We start from the raw sequence: 3,459 nt of genomic DNA on the forward strand, positions 1-3,459 counted from the left end.
TCCACCCTATGTTTTTATTTCAATTCTTTAAGTCAAAAAAATTAAAAAAAGACATTTATTTTCATAAAAAATAAAAATTTTGAAAAGTAATAAAGGAAAAAAACACTTACTTGATTTTTAATATAAAAGGTGTCTCTGGAGAAGAAACGGATCATTTTTTTGTGCGTCTTTGCGCATCAGCTGACTGAAGAGGAGACGAGAGGAGAGGAGCCCCCTTCCTCTCCTCCTCCCTCCTCCTCCTCCTCCTCCTCCTTTTGGATAAACCCGAACGAGCATCTCAGAGGATTGAATGAAGCAAACTGAAGCAACAGCTGCAGGAACACAACTCCAGGTAAGAGCCTCTCAACCAGGAGATTTATGAGAATTTATTGGATTTGATCAGGTTTACTTAGAAACCATGAGGGAAATTAAAGAGGAAGAATAAAAGTTCACTTATTTTTCTTTCTTTTCCCAAGCTTTAATGGACCCAATTGCTCCTGATTGCTGCTTGAGGAGGTTTTAACTGAACATGTTTTTTTCTCCTCCTCCCAACTGTTTGACTTCCTGAAGATGGGTCAAAACAAAAGAGTTTAGGATTCTTGTGTGGATCATCATCATCATGTTCCACCAGCTGACGGAGCAGGCGGGGAACGGCAGCTGTCAGGGGTCCTCAGCCCCAGACTGCAGCTGGAGCGCGGACGGAGACGCGCTCCAGCTGCCCACCTTCTCCACGGCGGCCAAAGTGCGGGTGATCATCACCTTCTCCCTGTGCGCCGTGTCCGCCGTCTGCAACCTGCTGGTGCTGTGGGCCGCGGGCAGCGGGGGCAAGCGCAAGTCCCACGTGCGGATCCTGATCATGAACCTGWCCGCGGCGGACCTGCTGGTGACTTTCATCGTGATGCCCGTGGACGCGGCGTGGAACATCACGGTGCAGTGGCGCGCCGGGGACGCCGCCTGCAGGCTGCTCATGTTCCTGAAGCTCGTGGCCATGTACTCGTGCGCCTTCGTCACCGTGGTGATCAGCCTGGACCGGCAGTCCGCCATCCTCAACCCCCTGGGGATCACCGAGGCCAAGAGGAAGAGCAAGATCATGCTGGCCGTGGCCTGGACCATGAGCGTGGTCCTGGCGCTCCCCCAGGTAGGAGACCTGAACCTGTGGCTCCTCTGTGTGTTCAGAAACCAAGTTCAGTTTAAAGCTGTTCAAAGCTCCAGAAACAAGAAAAGTTAGAGCAAACTTTTAAATAAATAAATAAATAAATAAATAAATAAATAAATAAATTGTTCAGTTTGAGTTTACCCCGGTAGGTTTACACATGTATAATTATGAAATGTGGGTAGATTTTCAATGCAAACAAAGCTTTTGTCTAAATCTGCCAAATTAGAAACTTGACTCACGTGACCCACTACATTGCTGTGTAGTTCACAAACTCAAGGCCCGCAGGCCAAATCCGGTCCTCGTTAACATTTTATCTGGCTCCAAAGGTAATATTTTAAATGTTAACTATTTTATTGTTTCTCTTTTTGTTGTACAGTGCAGCCTTCTCTTGACAGCTGACTTTAATTCTGTATTCTCTTTGTTTTTAATGTCAAATCACTGGATTTTTAGTCAATATTTTCATTTATTAAATGACTGGATTGTGATAAAGTGTGTCTAAGAAATTGCCATAGAGTGTAAGGCCTAAAGTCTGATGAGTCTTTCTAAATTGAAACCTTTTTTCTTCATTTGTTAGGTTATGAATGTTCTAAATGCTGTACTTAAAATGTGATTTGGAGAAATGATTTTGTGAGGATTGCAGGCGGAAAAAACCAGGGCTGCAGGCAAAAATAAAAAAAAGGTAACAAAAAGGTTTATTTAAAGAACAAAAAGATGGCTGACGTGGCAGCAAAATTGACAAAATCTCAGGAGGAACACGGAACAAAGCTGGCTACAGCACAAAAACAATGATCAGAGGCAGACTGAACACAGGACACTGAATATAAAGGCAAACTAATTAAGGACAACAAGAAACACCTAGACACAGGAGGAAACAGGTGAGCATGGGTGGGGCTGGAGCAGGGCAGAGATACTCAGGGGAACACTGAAACACTAGAAAATGAAAGCAAAAACATGGATCATGACAGATTTTAAATTTTTACAAGAAAAACGTGTTACATGACATCTAAAACCAATATTCTTTCAACAAACATTGACAGACATCGGTCCTTGGTTTGAACAAAGGATTGGATTTTGGCTCCCTTGTGTAACTGAGTCTAACATCTATAATTTCAGAAAAAGCTCTTTTTGTAAAAAAAAAAAAAAAATATTTGAAAACTTTGGAGACTTAAAGAACTGACAACTGATGTTTCTCAGGTTCTTATTTTCCATCTGATTATGAGTCACAGTCCTTACAGCTTGTGTTAAATGTAAACTTTCTGACTGGAGAATTCTGCACAATATGTACCTGAACCTTGTGGGAAAATATAAATGGCAGATAAAAAAAAAAAACTGAATCTGAGAGAAAATAAGGAAATCTGATTCTGTGGTGTGCATTAACCCAGGTGACACAACAGTCCATGTTTAATGTGTTTCTTTATATGTACATGTAATGTCATAAATCATCCTTTCATTAGTCATTTACAGCCCCTCCCCTTAAAAAAGAAATCAAATGTTTATTTTAAAAGTAAAGAGTCTTTTATTTGACTTTTCAGACATAGTTTCAGAACAGTATACTTAACTTACTGAAGTTTTCCTTTCCTAAATTTATGTTTATATTAAAAAATATGCATTTACAACTGTCTGGCCAAGGGGGAGGGGATAGGGGATTAATGTTATTATGAAGGCCTTCTTTCAAAGTCAACTCAGCCTCAATATTTAATTTGGAAATTCCAACATTTGTCAGATTTTACTACCTAACTAATGAACATTTACCACCAAACTAATGTAGTTACTACCTAACTAATGTACTGTTACTACCTAACTAATGTACTGTTACTACCTAACTAATGAACATTTACCACCAAACTAATGTAGTTACTACCTAACTAATGTACTGTTACTACCAAACTAATGTAGTTACTACCTAACTAATGTACTGTTACTACCTAACTAATGAACATTTACCACCAAACTAATGTAGTTACTACCTAACTAATGAACATTTACCACCAAACTAATGTAGTTACTACCTAACTAATGTACTGTTACTACCTAACTGATGAACATTTACCACCAAACTAATGTAGTTACTACCTAACTAATGTACTGTTACTACCTAACTGATGAACATTTACCACCAAACTAATGTACTGTTACTACCTAACTAATGTACTGTTACTACCTAACTGATGAACATTTACCACCAAACTAATGTACAGTTACTACTTAACTAATGTACAGTTACTACCTAACTAATGTACAGTTACTACCTAACTAATGTAGTTACTACCTAACTAATGTACAGTTACTACCTAACTAATGTAGTTACTACCTAACTAATGTAC

General features: G+C 39.3%; 1 protein-coding gene across 1 annotated transcript in view; it reads left to right on the top strand.

Moving 5' to 3' along the window:
- Positions 1–293: 293 nt before the first annotated feature.
- gnrhr4 (gonadotropin releasing hormone receptor 4) overlaps positions 294–3,459 on the top strand; it is an 18,910-nt gene continuing 15,744 nt past the window's right edge. Inside the window, exons 1-2 of the mRNA XM_014003539.1 lie at positions 294–331; positions 456–1,117. Coding sequence (XP_013858993.1) covers positions 599–1,117 — 519 coding nt within the window. The 5' untranslated portion in view covers positions 294–331; positions 456–598. The remainder of the gene's footprint in view (positions 332–455; positions 1,118–3,459) is intronic.

Source organism: Austrofundulus limnaeus, unplaced genomic scaffold (assembly GCF_001266775.1).
Source record: "Austrofundulus limnaeus strain Quisiro unplaced genomic scaffold, Austrofundulus_limnaeus-1.0 Scaffold19, whole genome shotgun sequence".
Lineage (NCBI taxonomy): Eukaryota > Metazoa > Chordata > Actinopteri > Cyprinodontiformes > Rivulidae > Austrofundulus > Austrofundulus limnaeus.